This window comes from Mirounga leonina, unplaced genomic scaffold (genome assembly GCF_011800145.1).
Source record: "Mirounga leonina isolate KUSES-001 unplaced genomic scaffold, KU_Mleo_1.0 Mir_101609, whole genome shotgun sequence".
NCBI classification, from domain to species: domain Eukaryota; kingdom Metazoa; phylum Chordata; class Mammalia; order Carnivora; family Phocidae; genus Mirounga; species Mirounga leonina.
Window position 1 is genome coordinate 3,187,623 of NW_023270164.1, and position 16,923 is coordinate 3,204,545.

General features: G+C 43.2%; 1 protein-coding gene across 2 annotated transcripts in view; it reads left to right on the forward strand.

Annotated features, from left to right (window-relative positions):
- Positions 1–16,923, forward strand: part of LANCL3 (LanC like 3) — an 87,844-nt gene that overhangs the window by 55,399 nt on the left and 15,522 nt on the right. For both annotated transcript variants that reach the window (XM_035002940.1, XM_035002944.1), the window contains exon 2: positions 14,965–15,088. In XM_035002940.1, the coding sequence (XP_034858831.1) occupies positions 15,031–15,088 (58 nt within the window). In that variant the 5' untranslated portion in view covers positions 14,965–15,030. The remainder of the gene's footprint in view (positions 1–14,964; positions 15,089–16,923) is intronic.

Below are 16,923 nucleotides of genomic sequence, written 5' to 3' on the forward strand. Positions count from 1 at the left end.
GGTGGCTGTGCCACATACTACTAGCTAATGACATGTCAGTGTAAGTTGACTTGGGAGTTCTGGGAAAACTTTTGCTTTCCTGATTTAAAAAAAAAAAAAAGAATGGATATGACTGGTACTACCCTTCCCCATTTCTTCCTGCCTGGGATATAAACATGGTGTCTGGAGTTACAGCAGCCTTTTTCTGCTTATGGGCCAACGTGGGGGAAGGAAGAGAGAATTGTGACATTCTGGCTGATGTCAAAAACCACTAAACAGTATCAGCAGTACGCTACTTCCAGACCTTGTTATATGAGAAAAAATAACTTCTTACTTGATTAAGCCACTGGAAGTCAGATTTTCTAATAATTTCACTTAAATGCATCTCTGATACAAGTATAGTAGATCCTCTGGGCAAGTCTGGCTAGCTCCAGATATGCCCAGTTCTCTGTGAAACAGTCCTGCTCCCTCTCTGGCTGGACTTCTGCACCCATGTTGATGCAATTGGGGTAAATCCACCTGACTGAGGCCAAGCCAGTCAGATTCCCTCTCAGGAAGTTGAAATTGGGTTTCAGTGGTTCTGAATGATCCTGCAGTGTGGCTAAATTTGAAGGACATTATAAAACTTAGAAGCCAGTATGTGTTATAGTGTAAGGGGAAGTCACCTTCAGCCATAGAGAGGTAGGAAAAATGGGTCTGTGGAAAGTGAAAGAAAGAGGCGGAGTCCAGTGTCATCAAGAGAGAGAACACTACCTGGGGCCTGGTACATTTCTGGGTCCAAGTATTAGTCCCTTCGTAGGTTTGGCTGCCCTTAGATTCCAGGAGCTCTCCAGCTTCCTTTCAGAGAGCCAGGCAGCCCTGTGTGATTAGCAGGGTGGTGCCCTGAATAAGAGCACCTGACTAAAATGGAAAAGGAAGTGAAATCCAGCCTCTGTATTTTGGTCACTAAGCCTTGGCCTGGGGCTGCATCATCCCAGAGGTAATGTGCCTCTCTATGCAATTCATTTGCCCAGAAGGGGCAGATTTCACACAAGATTTAGGAAGGCCCTTCTTCAGGATACCTAGTAAGGTTAGTGTCTTATAACCAAAGGATCTTGACATTCAGACAAAATGTATTAACAGTGAAACCATCTGTTCTAGTATTTGACAGATATGTTGTTCAATACCCTGACTTATTCTGCTTTTAAAAATTAAAGCATGGGGCGCCTGGGTGGCTCAGTTGTTAAGCGTCTGCCTTTGGCTCAGGTCATGATCCCAGGGTCCTGGGATCGAGCCCCGCGTCGGGCTCCCTGCTCTGCGGGAAGCCTGCTTCTCCCTCTCCCACTCCCCCTGCTTGTGCTCTCTGTCTGTCTCTCTCCGTCAAATAAATAAATAAAATCTTTTAAAAAAAAAAGCATAGTTTACGTATAGCAATATGTACAAATCCTAAGCGCATAGTTCAACGATTTCACTGTATGACTCAAATACTCACTACCCAGATTAAGAAAAGGAACATTTCCATCATCTCAGAAAGTTCCTTTATCCCGCTCAGTACCACTTGCCCCCATCCCCCCCCAACAAAGGACACAAGCAAGTAACCACCCTTCTGTATCACTGTAATTTGTTTTGCCTTCTTCTTGAACTTCATATAAATGGAGTCATACAGCAAGTAGTCTTCTGCTCAACATGTTCATGAGATCCAGCCGTGTGGTTGCATGTATCAGTGATTCATTCTCTTTTTATTGTTGAGTAGCATTCCATAGTGTAAACATACCACAGTTTATTCATTCATTCTCCCCTTGATGGACATTTAGGATGTTTCCAAGTCTTATGAATAAGCTTATGAATAAACTCTTATGAATAAAGCTGCTGTGGACATTCTTATACAAGTGGACCTAGGTACTTATTTCCCTTGGACACTGATGTACTGTAGCAGAAGTCCAAATTATACATCTTTCACAGTAAACATCTATATATTTATATAGATATATAGATCTCACATGCATGCACCTGGATAAATTTTGTCTCGAGTTGTTCCTTTATGGTGTAATTGAGAGACCTTATTTTGTAAGTACCTCTTCATAATTAATTATATATTTAATGTACCTACCCACTTTACATATGAGACATGGGGCTACTCAGTATTGTGGGGATGCATGCTTTTGTTTATTCAAAACTTGCTAAACGGTCAGTAGTATTTTGTGTTGCAACTTACAAAGCAAACTTATAGTGAGGGTACCTGGCATTAAGCTTGTAATTGAAAGTCTAGTCTGTGACCAGGTATAAATACAGCAAAGCTATGGGAACCACATAAGATTAAGCTGAGTTCTTTGTTCCAACCACCCGTGCAATTTGCAATATTAAATAGTGCCGGATTTGCAATGCAAAGCCCTATTAAGCAGTGCCTGTATCCCAGCATTGTGAGTGAGGCTTTTTACAAAATAGGAGTGTCCAGTCTACCCCACCTCCCATAAAATCTTGGTCTACAGTGGGGCCTCGGTTTTTAAACCCTTTCATGTAATTATAAGTTATAGCAGCTGGCCAGCTGAAAATTTCTTTCCTGTGTCCATCGTCACGATTCTGGTGATTACCCTCAGCTGAACATCGGTGCCTGTGAATGGATTTCATCTCCTGTTAAACTTTCCCCAGGCAACATGAGATGAGGCATACAATTTACTTTTTATGAAGACAGCCACATTAAAATAATAACAAATGATGGAAAGTGGCTGAATAAGACATATTTGGGGTAATAAAATATGGAGCACAATATGAATTTATTCAGACTAGGCTGTAATCTCCACTGATGGCAGGGATTTGTCTCTCTTGTTCACTGATGGTCTTCTGGTGAGCCATAGGAGGGCTCAATAAATATTTACAGAATAAACCCTGTATAATACAAGGGCCTTATTTACTAACTTAAAAGGTTATAAATCCTGCTTTGCTTAGTACTGGCTATATATCCCAGTTGCTCACCGCAGCCTCGCTAAGGAACAGGAAGAAGCCTCCCTAGCTCCATTCATTTGACAGCAACCCACTTGGAATTTGTGGAAGCTCAAATCTAATGAAGATTTGGGGACCTTCTTGTCCTTAACAGAGTAAAGGTGTCAATTTACTTCATTCTTCTGTCTTCAGCCACAGAGCCAACTCCTCCTCCTTCTCCTTCCTTTAGGGGTAAAGTGAAAATCAAAACTAGCCACAATGACACTTTTGTTCATCATAGCTGCCTGATCCCTACCCAGGGATGGTGGTGGCTGCTCCCATCACATATTCATGCCCAGGTCACCCCCAGATCTCCTTTTTCAGTGTGTTGGTTATGTAGAAAGCGATTCTATCTGAATTTTATAATCCAGCTCTCCTAAGATCCCTTGCCAAAACTTTCTGAATAGAAGCCAGAAAACAGTAAACCACAATCATTTTCCCTTTCAAACACCTGAAGACGCAACGTCGACTAACAAAACTACTTTGGACATGATTACACAGAGGGTTCTCTGCAATAGCTATGTGAATATGAAGGGAGGAAGGAAAGTTATGCACATACTTATAAAGCATATAAATCATGAACCAGAAAGGTCATGGGAAGTTTCTTGGTCAGCAGTGTTGTTTCATAGATGAAAACCATGAAGCCAAAGCGGTTAAATCACTTGCCCAGGGTCATATAATGACAAAGCCTGAAATTCTGAATTTCTCAGCCATGGTCACCCACTCCACCCCACCCCCACCCCAGCAGCTTTAGGTTTCATTTTGCACACAGGAAAGGTACCACTCATGGCCAAACTCACACTCTATCACACTGGTTCCTTTAACCCCAAAGAACAGATTTACTAAAATGTATTTTAAGATATGGGGTGGGGGGGCGCCTGGGTGGCTCAGTCATTAAGCGCCTGCCTTCGGCTCAGGTCATGATCCCAGGGTCCTAGGATCGAGCCCCGCATTGGGCTCCCTGCTCAGCAGGAAGCCTGCTTCTTCCTCTCCCACTCCCCCTGCTTGTGTTCCCTCTCTCCCTGTCTCTCTCTCTGACAAATAAATAAATAAAATCTTAAAAAAAAAAAAAGATATGGGGTGGGGGAAGATCTAAGCAGTTTTATAGAAACTCTGCCTTCCCTCCCGTTTCTGACCTTCAGGGCAGCCATCAATCCTATAGGCCCACGTCCAAAAGCTTGGCAAAAGAAACCCTTTCAGCTTGTTCTGTCAAAAGTATCTCAGTGAAAGAGTTATTGAGCCTTAAAATGTCACAAATTGTTCAGATACTCTTCTTCCATGGCCATTTTCATGACTAGCTCTCTAAAGTGACAACGTAGGCAGCACATAACATAATCACTTAAGTTGAGGTGACACTGGTTCCTGGAAAAGCAGGTAATTGCTTCACAGCACTTGTTGCTGAGGCTCCCATGGGCTGCCTCTCTGTCTTCCCAAATTGACTTTGAGGATTTGAGGATCTACTGTCATGGTGACATATTGGAGAGCGTCCATTTTCCCTGACCTACAGCAGGATAAGTGGAAGGAGAAGGGGTATCATCCAGGGCAATGGCAGCAAAGGTGACAGTTTGCTTCCCAGGCTTTGTCTCTGGGCTCTAGGATAGCACTTAAAAAAAATCAATCACAACTTTGTGAGTGCTGTCAGGGCTGGAAACTGCATTTGAATTTGGAATTTGTGGAAGCTCAAATCTAATGAAGATTTGGGGACCTTCTTGTCCTTAACAGAGTAAGACAGAGTAAGACAACCTTACTTTAAAGAGCTGTGGAGCTAGAGGTTTCCGTGGAAGCAGAGGTACGTGTGGGCAAAAATTGCTTTACAGGGAAATGAATGCTAGCCATCCTGTTAGGTTGGCACTTTATGGCTACCCAGTTGATGTGAGTTTGGCAGTAAGTAACCCAATGAACAGTGACTTTTAAAAAGGGAATAATTGTTCTCTTTTAACTAGAGTCTGGAGATAGGTAGTCCTGGTTGGAGGACACATGCTCAATGATATCCACAAACCCCAGGATCTTTTTTTCTTCTCCATCATTCTTTGAATGTTGGCCTTTGATCCATGTGCTCATTGCCTCAGGAGGCAAAATGGTTGCTACAGCTCCAGGCCTCACATAAACATCCAAGGCACCAAAAAGAGGAAAGGCAGCTAACAGCCAAGTCTATCCACTTTATTTCCATTTATCATGAAATAATAAGCTTTCTAAGAAGCTCCTGCCCCAGAAGATTTCCCCATTGATCAAAATGAGGCTACATAGCCAAGCCTAGCTTCAAGGAAGGCTGAGAACGGACTATCTGGCAAGAGACAAAAGGATGGATGTGATTGGCTGAGGCTATTTACTATTTATAACCTGGAGCTAAACACGATTGTCACCCTAATAAAATTGAGATCTAGTTATCAAGTAATAAGGGGAGAGTGGATGTTGAGTAGCTAACTAATGGTGGAAGCCACAAATATGTAATCAGAATTGGCCTTTCCAAATAGGAAAGACCTTTACTATATACCTGATTGTACTCAACCACTTGTCTCTGTATTTTTGTATTATCTAGCACAGTGTTGTACACCCAGCAAGCACTTGCAGAAAATGTCTGTCGAACCACAGTTTGAGAACACTGCCATGACTCATTCATTAAGCACTGGCTTAGAGGAGGGTCTGATGTGAAATGTCAATTATGCATCCGGCCCTAATAACAGAGCCATTCACTTTAGAGGCATCGGGAGGCCAGAGACTATTCAAGTAGCCAGTGCCGAGAGGCTGAAACAATTTCTAGTTCTTTAAACTTTCTACTTAGGAAGAAAGTACATAAGAGAATATGCGTCTTGATAACGGCCGGGACAGAGGACAGGTTAAAAACATGCATTATGATCTCATTGCAAAGGACCTTTGGCCTAGCCTGTAGGAAATGAAACCGCTGAAACAGACCATCACATCCACATCCCAGAATTAGAGCCCAAATGAGTATAGACAGATTTATAAATAGTTGTCCTAAAGTGTTGAATCACAAAATAACAAAATATCATTGCTGAAAGACACATTAAAGACCAGCTTAACTCCTTGTTTTTTCAAAAGAGGAAACCAAGGTCCAGAGGGTTTACGCGATTGGTCTAAAGTTACATAGTTAGTGACAGAGACTTGTCTAGAAACCAGATAAACCTGAGAACTGTTTTACAGAAGCAACGAAACGTGGCTTGGGGTAAGTGGGACAGTGAAAGGCTCAAAGTGTGGTGATGAGAAAAGTAAATACACAGACATGAAGGGCTATCCATTACCAGTTTATAAATTAGAAGTTACAACAACTGAGGTTGCCAACTGCCACAAGCTCGTCCTTGGGTGGAACATGGGGGTGAGAGGTGAGCAACAGCAGGGTTACCTTATGAGAGAGATCCTAAGCGATCCTGATCCCAAGGTCAATGGTGCTGAATGGTGGGAGTTGAGTCACTAATTGAACTTCGGATAGCTTACATGTATTGTAAGCTGTATGCCAGGAATTGTGCTAAGTGTCTTATGCGGAATCCTCACAGCAATGCAGTGAGATGGGTAGGTCTTATTGTTGCTGCTTTTTACAAGTGAGTAAACTGAGGCTTAGAAAATATAGCAGCGCCCCCCCCCCCCGCCATATCCACAGGGCATATGTTTTAAGGCCCCCAGTGGATGCCTGAAACCACGGACAGTACTGAACCCTATGTATACTCTGTGTTTCCCTATACATACATACCTGTAATAAAGTTTAATTTATAAATTAGGCACACAAAGAGATTAATAACAAAACTAACAATAAAATAGAACAATTACATCAAAATAGTGCAATAAAAGTTATGTGAATGTGATCTCTCTCAAAATTTCATATTGTCCTGTACTCACCCTTCTTGTGCTGATGGGAGATAAGATGCCTACGTGATGAGCTGAAGTGAGGTGAATGACGCAGGCCTTGTGACTTAGCGATAGGCCACTATTGACTTCTGATGATTCATCAGGAGGAGGATCACTTCTTTGGGACTATGGTTGGCTGAGGGTAACTGAAACCACGGGAAGCAAAACCTCAGATATGGGGAGAGTGCTGTATAAGTAACTTTGCCTAAACCCACAATGCTAGAAAGTGATGAACCTAAGTCCAGAACTCGGGTCTGTCTGACCTCAAAGCCCCTATTTTTTATCATCATGCTATGCTCCTTCTTTCATTCAAGAGCCAGACTCCTCCTATCTCTTAGAGAACAAGAGTACGGAGCCCCGAGGAAACTTATGGGTCACCTAGTACAGTGCTATTCAATGTGTTGTTCTCAGACCAGCAGCAGGCCCACCACCTGAGAGCTTGCTACCAACAGACGATCTCAGGCCCCATTCCACAGCTACTGAATCAGAATCTCTGAGGGGAAGGCTCAGGAGGCTGTGTTTTAGCTAGCTCACTAGGTGATTTTTAAGGCACACTAAATTTTAAAAAGCCCTGACTTCGTGGGTAGATTTTAGTCCAGTTTCTTTATGTTAAAGGTGAGGAGGTGCACCTGGGTGGCTCAGTCGGTTAAGCATCTGACTCTTGATTTCTGCTCAGGTCATGATTTCAGGGTCATGAGATCGAGTCCTGCTTTGGGCTCCATGCTGGGCGTGGTGCCTGCTTAAGATTCTCTTCTCCCTGAAAGGGGAACCCTCTTACGCTGTTGGTGGGAATGCAAAGTGGTGCAGCCACTCTGGAAAACAGTATGGACTTTCCTCAAAAAGTTAAGAATAGAACTACCCTATGACCCAGCAATTGCACTACTAGGTATTTATCCAAAGGATACAAACATAGTGATTTGAAGGTGCACCTGCACCCCAATGTTTATAGCAGCTATGTCCACAATTGCCAAAATATTGAAAGAGCCCAGATGTCCATTGACAGATGAATGGATAAAGAAGAGGTGGTATATATACACAATGGAGTATTAGCCATCAAAAAGAATGAAATCTAGCCATTTGCAATGACATGGATGGGACTAGAGGGCATTATGCTAAGCGAAATAAGTTAGTTGGAGAAAGACAAATACCATATGATTTCACTCGTATGTGTAATTTAAGAAACAAAACAGATGAATATAGGGGAAGGGAAGGAAAAAATAAGATGAAAACATAGGGAGACAAACCATAAGAGACTCTTAATCATAGGCAACAAAACTGAGGGTTGCTGGAGGGGGTATGGGGTAACTGGGTGATGGGCATTAAGGAGAGCACTTGATGTAATGAGCACTGGGTGTTGTATGCAACTGATCAATCAGTAAATTCTGCCTCTGAAACTAATAATACAGTATATGTTAATTTAAAAAAAAGATTATTTCTCCCTTTCCCTCTGCCCCTCCCCCCCTAAAAAAAAAGATGAGGCAACAGTTCTGATGACTGAACCATGGTCACTGTGGCAGAGTTGGATCTCAAGCCCAGACCTCCAGAATCCTAGTCCAATGTATTGTCTGCTGTGTTCTATGGTTTCTCCATGACTGTCCTACAATATGTGCATTGGTGCCTGTGTTGGAAACACTGGATGAGGTTCAGTGGACCTCTAACCTGACCCAGCGTATCCATTCATGTGACATATCTGGTTTCTCCCTCCACTCCCCCATGATTCACACCAAGGGTGTTTCTTTTTACCTGGGAGTATCTTTTGTTTGGGAGGTCTTTTGTTCTTCCTTCCTTTAGCTCTTCTCTTCTTCATCATGATCGATCATCATCAGCATCATATTATTATTATTATTTGCTTTTAAAAACTCTGTTTGCATTTATTCAATATTTCATAGCAGTGTCTCAAGCCCCTCTGTCCCCAAACTTCGGAATCACCTGGGGAGATTTAAAAATCCTGATGCCTGGGTCCCATGCCCAGATAGTCTCATTTAATTGGTTTGGGGTGTGGCCGGGGCATCACAATTTTTAAAAGCTCCCCAGGTGATTGCAGTGTGCCGGCAACCATTGGCAAGTGCTTTTTTAGGGGTCTCCCCAGGACCTGAGGAGGTAGGTGGGGCAAGTCCTTCTGATCCCCTTTCCATAAATAAGGAAGCTCAGTCTCTGAGACATTTAGTGTCTTACAGAAAACAATGACATCATCTAGTGGCCCTTGGTGCAGACTGGGTTACCAGGTACTTGTAATAAATCTTTAAAGCCAGCAGTCAGTCTGCAAGAATGGGGTAAAACCTGTTTTTCTTTTCTGGTTTCCAGTGTTTTCTAGGCTTGTGTTTCCTGACATGAGAAGGGAAAAGAAACAACTTTGAATGGTATCTGGGACCAAATGTTTATAACTGAAATTCCCCGCTGAATGCCTTTAATAACTGGAAGATAATCATTAACTAGAGCATCCCCCCCCCCTCCCATTCCTCATCACCCAGCATAATAATGGTCAGGAAACATCAGGAAAACCAGATGGAAGGGACTTGCTCATTCTGCACCAGCACATGTGCCCCCCGTTTGGAGACTAATTAAGAAAATAACAAACCTGGCTACATTGGCTAAGAGAACTCTCCACTGGGGTTTGTAAATTTGGACACGTTTTTCCTACACACAGCATATTGGAAGAGAATTTACCATTTGTTGCTTGCTTCTCTTCTCTGGGTATTCTGATCATTTAAATTATGGTGTGCAGTGTTCTTGCCAGGTGCTCTCTCTTACTTCCTTGAATGTCTTTGGGAACTTACTACAGTTCCTTCAGTATATTTCTCACCCTTCCCAGGAGAAATCCTCGGCTGCAACCAGCCTCTGTGTTCCCATAATCCCTTGCTACCTCAGGTGCATTCCCTGGACCAGCAGCAGCAGCATCACCTGGGAGCTTGTTAGAAATGTAGAATCCTGGTCCCTTCCCAGACCGACTGACTCAGAATCTGCATTTTAGCAAGAGCACCAGGTAATTTGCACATTGGGTCTGAGAGGCATTGCCCTAATACCCAGAGTTTTCCCCATCCCACAGCTTAAAATGCCCACCCTTCCAGCTACTTTTATTTATCCACTTCCTACTTGTCCTTCAAAGCTTAACTCTGATCCCTCTCCATCTATGAGGCCCCCAATATTTACTCCCTCCACGTTACCCCTATAGGTCATGACTTTTGAATTTAAACAAATGTTGAGTGTTTCATTGTTTAAATGGTTCGGGTATTATTAGTCTAATTATTAAGATTACATCTTCCCCCAGAGTGCCTTGCACAGGCTTTGCAAAAGATGGGAATTGTTTGATTCATCAAGATCTGTTTCCTGCTTGAAAGCTGTCCCTTAGCCCTGTCATGTCTCTTTAAGATTCTTCTGCCTCAAAGGAGTTTCCCTCAGTTTTTGTCTTCTCAACACCTGAGGTAAATCTCCACCCCCTGCAGAGATTTTCTGAAGGCCTGGCTCTTCTCTGTAACCTAGTAGGTTCCAACCAAACCACAACCTGCAAAAGGCATAAAAAGTAAAAAAACAAAACAAACAAACAAACAAAAAACCTAACCACTTGTGAATATTGAATATTGGTACAAAAAAAGTTTCCCTAGGGGCGCCTGGGTGGCTTAGTCGGCTAAGCGGCTGCCTTCGGCTCAGGTCATGATCCCAGGATCCTGGGATCGAACCCCGCATCGGGCTCCCCGCTCAGCGGGAAGCCTGCTTCTCCCTCTCCCTCTGCCTGCCACTCTGCCTATTTGTGCTGTCTCTCTCTGTGTCAAATAAATAAATAAAATCTTAAAAAAAAAAAAAGTTTCCCTAACTTTTTAGTTTGAGATTATTTGGACAGAGAATTTTTAAAAATAAGTTTACTTTGGGGGATGGGATATTTTTTTTCCTGCTTCAGCATGGTGCGCACAGGAAACTTAGGATTGTCTCTGGCTCTCTCCAGGGATGTGCCATGCAGTGTTATCTCTTTTACCGGTCCTAGACCCTGAGGCAAAAGACACATCTTTGAGGCTTCCATCTCCCCAATTCCAGGAGGGAGCAGAGGGCACACATCCTAGCTTACCTATAAATCCCCAAACCTATCCAGTGGATTATAGGATCTCTCCTAAGGCTCGGCACAAGGGGTGTAGGAAGGAGAGCAGGGACTCCACACTGACTTTCAACTTCCTGGTTTCCTTTCTGTGTCAGCTTTTCATACCTTGAACAGCTTTTAGTTCCATCCTGACTCTCTGTGTCCTTCAAGTGTATTCTTTATGGCATCAATTTGAAGTTCGAAAATACCCAGGTTCTGACAATTCAAAAGCCTTTTCCTCAAAGCTATTGTCCATGGGCATCAAGTCATTTTGATGTTCATTGGTAGTCAAATGGCTTGTTTCTTTTCTCCGAACAGAAGCCTGTGCGGGCACATATGGTGGTAGACAAAGAATTGAGGTCAAATAAATTGCTGGAGGAAACGCCTCCATTAATATCAGATTCTTACTATGTGTTTGGTGTGACATAGGCGTGGCTTTCTGCATTCCACGTAGATGAGCAGTCACACACGTAGGACATTTTGGACTATTGCTTGATCATGTTGGCCGTGGTTGGTCTATAGCTAGCAAAGGCTGCCACTTCAGAGGGCCTGTGGGCGGGACACTTGCCTGGGAAAGGGGTCTGTGGCGAAGGAAGGTTTGTGTGGCTTGGGTCACATCATCCGTTTCCTTAATGAAACTCCTTGGCATGGAGATGGTTCAGTTACCACACAACCCTCGGGTAGGGCCAAGAAGCATAGCATGGGCTTTATCTCTCAGCTCTTCAAACCCAGAGCCCACCATAGACACCTCTGTTTGAGGATCGGTGAAGGGAATCAGTTAAACTAACAAAACTTTAAATCAAGCCACCACGGCCTTGCTTTGCATTCTTGCATTATCATAATTTATTTTAAGTCAGTGTAGAAAACAGTTTAAAGAACCAGATCCATCCAAGATACCAACACACACATAGGCCTTAGGTGCTACAAATACAGGAGAGGGAATTTGGGTTTGTTTTGGTAGAGGCCTGATGGGCAGGAAGCCCCTCTCTGCCATCCTGTCACTTTTTCCCCCCACTGGAAATGCCACTTCCTCGTTCCCTGGGCCAGGGGACGGCGCAACGCCTGAGAAAGCAGACACATGAGGGAAGGATGAGCCCCTCCCACCGCATCTCTTCTTTCTGTGCTATTTGCTCAGGGGGAAAGAAACAGCACTCTCTTCCTCAGTGTTCCTCCTCCACACACTTTTGATAAGCGCTGTTTTCACTTTGTATCTGCTGATCGATAAACCCAAGGGTCGGTCTTGTCTGTTCTCAGAGATAAAGAACTGCATGCATAACTGGTCTTTATCTAGCCAAACTAGCACGGTTTTTCTTTGTTTTTCACAGTGTTCCCGAGAGATAAGAGGAAACCACGCAGACATGATGCATGACTGGGGAGGTTTTGAAATACTTTATAAACTCGTGCTCTATTCTAGGCTGTGGGTTAGGGATGGAAAGAAAGGAAGAGGGCACCACATGTAATCTAAGTTGATTTTTTTCCTTCATTTAAAACAAGCAGGTGAACACACACACACACACAAATACACACACACAGAGAACATGAATAAATGCTCAACCGAGGAAAAAATAAACTGATTTTCATTTAGTAGCATAGAAGTAAAATAGGGAGAATTTTAGTAATTCAAATGAATACATACCCCAGTGATCTTTTCCTATCACAAAAACTGTTTCTTGTCATATGGATTCAGAACCAATATTGGCAGACAGGACCTAAGTTCATCTGAAGAGCCAGATATATTGCCAGGAAAATGTGGGCTGGGACCAGGTCAGGGTCCTACGAAATCCATGCCATTCGAGTCTCTTAGCATGTTTCTGAGGGCAAGCCAGGCTGGAGGGGTTGATATGGGACTGGGGATGGAAGCTATTCTGTAGAGTGAGACTCAATGTAAGATCAGTTGGCACTGATAAAGGCACAAAGGAAAAGGTGTTTTTAATAGCAAATAAAAATTTGGGGTAGCAATTTGAGTAGATGCAGGGTAGGAAATCATTTAGGAGAAATTTGCTGTTCAGCTCTGCAAAGACCCAAGGTTGAGCCTTATAATGATGGCAGGAATGTCTGGGAAGATAAGAGTCTTCAGGAATTTTAGGCAGAAAGGAGGAGTACAGCCAAGAGACAGAGATAGGTTGCTAAAAGAAGGAAAATTTAAGTTGAAAGCCACGACATCATTGTTTCTGAGCAACCAGATAGAAAACGAGATAGTAAAGTCTTAGTGAAGCTGAACAGTGCTTCCTTGTCTGTGTTACATACTCTGCATTACTTTCTTTCCACCCTTAGGCTCATGAACTTAAATTGTTCTATGGTAGACTTCTGGCTACATCTCATCTCCAGTGCTGGATAGTAAGTTCCCTGTAAGGAAAAAAATATGTCCTGGGTTTTCTAGAATTTCTCCCATAATACCAAGTTTAGGGCCTCACTGGAATAGTAACTCAGGAAGTGTTAATTGGCAGAATTAATTAATGAACAACCTCCTCTTTATGTAATTAATTTCCCAAATTAAATGTTAGATTTGAGGAGGCCAAAATCTGGATTATATTTTGCCTTTCTTGTGTTGTGTGTATCAGAGGAGCAAAACCCTGGGAAGGAAGGAAGGAAGGAAGGAAGGAAGGGAGGGAGGGAGGGAGGGAGGGAGGGAGGGAAGGAGGGAGGGAGGGAGAGAGAGAGAGAGAGAGAGAAAGAAAGAAAGAAAGAAAGAAAGAAAGAAAGAAAGAAAGAAAGAAAGAAAGAAAGAAAGAAAGAAAAAAGGAAAGAAAAAAGGAAAGGGAAAGAAAGGGTGGGAGGGAGAGAAAAAGAAAAAAAAATCATTAGTACTTTATTTCAGAAGGAATTGGTGAGTATAATGGTAGATATCAGGCAGAAAAACTTGATGTGTGAGGAGAGAGGCCAAAATCCAATGGACTTTTCTTTGATCTTAGATTCATTCAATCTAAGGCTGAACTTCAGGTGATTTTTGGAGGGGCAGGTGGGGGGCGGGCAGTGGCCATGGTTATTCTGACTGGTACTTTTCTGGACCAGGTCTGCGTTTTTGGAAGTTTGGCTTCATGAGAGCAGAGGTCTTGTCAATCTTTTCATTGTCATACCTCCAACATCTAGAACAGCTTTCCTGTTATATAGTAGGGGCTTAAGAAATAATTGTGGAAGGAAGGGAGAGAGGGAGAGCTCTGCTTTTCATGCCAGTAAAAACCTGGCACTTATTTATTCCCAAAGGCCCCCTCAGGTTCTGTGTTAGGTACTGAGGATACCAAAAAGGTGAGATGCCATAGTCTTGTGGCATCTTGATTGTCTAGTAGAGAGAGACAGAGACAGAGGCATAACACCCCAGGTGGTAAGTGCTCCCCCAAAGAGTCATGGTGAGGTAGAAGGAGTGGGCCAGAGGGAGCTGGGAGCATCTCATCTGCCCTGAGGAACCTCTCACACCTAAGCAGAATCCTAATAAACTCAACACTGCTTTGTAGGCTTGAGGACTTTTTCATCTCTAGGGTCCTAAGAATGGACTGTGGGTAGATTGAGTAAAATATGGAAGACTGCAAGTCATTGCATTTTAGCCATTCTCTATTCAGAGTCATTTTGATATTGAAAGTGATTTTGTCTTGGTACTTACTGGACTTTGGTTTCGTTCTGGGAGTGCAGAGGCTACCGTGAGTCTGTCATGCAGCTGTGCTTTATTAGCACAGTCTAAATGACACAGACCGAAGGCCCATTGTCTGGGCCAGACCTGCGCCACACACTGGGAGTGACAGCTTTATTAAGCATGATCCGTTAGGCCCAGTCTTTGTTCTCTGTGCAATTTCTTGTTCCCGTGACAAGGATTAATGATATAACCGTGGTAAAGTGGTCTTTGCATTTTATAGAAGCCTAGGGCAATAAAAATGTGTATTTCCCATCAACACAGCAAATTTTCTGAAGAGGGTGGATAAACTTGACAAAAAAAAAGTGAATCAGTTGTTTAAAAACAAAAAGTTACTACTGGCTAAGCTTATTTACATAAGAGGAAAAGGATTTGGGGAATATGCTGATGGACCTTAAGGAGAAAATCCAGTGTCTGTGGAAAAAAAAAGAAGATCCTGATTTGACTTCTGCTTCTTGATTTCCTTACTCAGGTACTGACCCCAGCACAGATCAAATCAATTTGCCAGGCGATTCTGGACTCTGGGAAGCAGTATGCCATGAAAAAAAGGAAACCGTTCCCCCTGATGTATTCTTACTATGGAACTGAATACTTGGGTGAGTGAAAGTGTTAGCAAAGTCCTCTTAATACCCGCACTGACTAAAAACTAGAAGATTTTGATTTTGGGTCATCACTATTCATTTAACTAGAAATACTTTAAAATGCCATTTAAAAACGAATATTAATAGATACTACAAATCACAATTTAATGTTTGTTCTCATAGTCTGACAGAAACGTAGCTATTTTGATGATTGCTTTCCCTAAAGACTAAAATCCTTATTCTAGATTGTGAGTTCATTGGCTGAATTTCACCAAAAGTTTTTGAACGGTTTATACACTCATTGCCAACGGTGCCTCTGTACAGGGAAACAGGATGAAGCCACTGAGATTTTCAAGTGTTTAAATATTAGTGGATTAATAACAGACTACTGGGATGCCTGGGTGGCTCAGTCGGTTAAGCGGCTACCTTCGGCTCAGGTCATGATCCCAGGGTCCTGGGATCGAGCCCCGCATCGGGCTCCCTGATTGGTGGGAAGCCTGCTTCTCCCTCTCCCACTCCCCCTGCTTGTGTTTCCTCTCACTGTTTTTCTCTCTGTCAAATAAATAAATAAAATCTTAAATAATAATAATAATAATAACAGACTACTAAGTCATAATGGCTACTTGAGACATGAGGCCTGTAGAGTGAAAATTGGTTACTCCCCTTTTGAGTCTTTCAGTGGCTCCCCATCACTCCTGAGCATGACTTACAGGGCCCTTTGTAGATCACCTACTCCTTTCTCCAAACTCAAGCTCCGTCTCTCCCCCTTTTCTGGTTCTGTCCTGTATAATCTCCTACAAGCAAAGTGCTCTCAAATCTTCAAAATCTTTGTCCCTGTTCCTTTTGCCCAGAATGCCTGGCCTTCCCCAACCCTTTCAACTATCTGTAATACACCTAGACTTCAAGGCTGATCAAACATCATCAGAGCTATTGAGAAACTGCGCTTTTGGAAAAAGGTTTTATTAAATCTTCTCTGGATGGGGCGCCTGGGTGGCTCAGTCATTAAGCGTCTGCCTTCGGCTCAGGTCATGGTCCCAGGGTCCTGGGATCGAGCCCCGCATCGGGCTCCCTGCTCGGCGGGAAGCCTGCTTCTCCCTCTCCCACTCCCCCTGCTTGTGTTCCCTCCCTCGCTGTGTCTTTCTCTGTCAAATAAATAAAATCTTAAAAAAAAAAAAATCTTCTCTGGAGAAACATTCACATGTTTCAGGTTTTACCCTGAAGCAAAATTGGTTCATATCAGGTCACCCTGCCATGCTTTTATTGGAGCCTTTATCAATTCACGCTGTAATTAGTGGTTTGCCTGTCCAGCTGCCTCAGTGGGCTTTGTGCACCTTCAGGATGAGGACTTTTGCTCACTTATCTTTGTGATCCCCGGACATTTACCAACAGCCTGTACCTAATGAGGGTACCCAACTTCAGCAATGAGCTTATAGACTAGTAGTTCTCTGAGAGATTTCTCAAAGAACCTTTAAGTTCCTATCTTTCTCTAGAATCAGACCTTGAGACAAGGATTTGGGTATAAATGGCTTATTTGGAAGGTGATCCTAGAAAGTGTTGATAAAGGACTGAGGAAGTGAGACAGGGTAGAGAAAGAGGTTAATAGAGGATGTAATGGTGAACAGCTGTGGATAACTGAGGCTTTGTTCCACTGGGGACCCTGAAGACTGTCTAGAACGTCCCTCAGAATTGCCCCACCCCAATGGTGAGGAAGCTGGGGTATTCATCCACCAGCTCCTTGCTTCCTGGGTCGAGGGCTGTTCCCAGACCTGTTAATTCCCTAGGACCTCAGTCCTGTCCCTGTGGGCTGGGCATACCCCTGTGGCCAGAGAAAGCCTCAGGCAGAAGGATAA